A 326-nucleotide genomic window follows, 5' to 3' on the forward strand; every position below is an offset into this window, starting at 1 on the left:
GAATACTTGTACACATGTTTTTATCTGTGAATCTGCAAATGTGTGTACATTGTTGTACACATGGATTTCCTTAATGTGTACATTGTTGTACACATGTTTTATCTATATTCCTTTTTGGATCATGTTTTTGATTTTATGTTTTGTGTTTTTATTGTGTTAGTTTGAAGGTTATGGAGAAGATGTCTGAGATAAGGATACTAGGTCTAGAAACTTTCAACACTAGGCTCACTCCTGAATATGAGGCTTTACTAAAGGAAAACATTGACATTGGTCGTACTTGGACTGTTGTTCAGTCTATGGAAAGATTGTATGAAGTCAGGTCTCCC

The 326-nt window shown here is 34.4% G+C and overlaps 1 protein-coding gene across 1 annotated transcript in view; it reads left to right on the forward strand.

The window, feature by feature from the left end:
* Window positions 1-160: 160 nt before the first annotated feature.
* Window positions 161-326, forward strand: part of LOC113340733 — a gene marked incomplete at both ends in the record, with an annotated part of 596 nt that continues 430 nt past the window's right edge. The window contains one exon of the mRNA XM_026585813.1: window positions 161-319. Within this exon, the coding sequence (XP_026441598.1) occupies window positions 161-319 (159 nt within the window). The remainder of the gene's footprint in view (window positions 320-326) is intronic.

This window comes from Papaver somniferum, unplaced genomic scaffold (assembly GCF_003573695.1).
Source record: "Papaver somniferum cultivar HN1 unplaced genomic scaffold, ASM357369v1 unplaced-scaffold_22551, whole genome shotgun sequence".
Classification (NCBI taxonomy): Eukaryota; Viridiplantae; Streptophyta; class Magnoliopsida; order Ranunculales; family Papaveraceae; genus Papaver; species Papaver somniferum.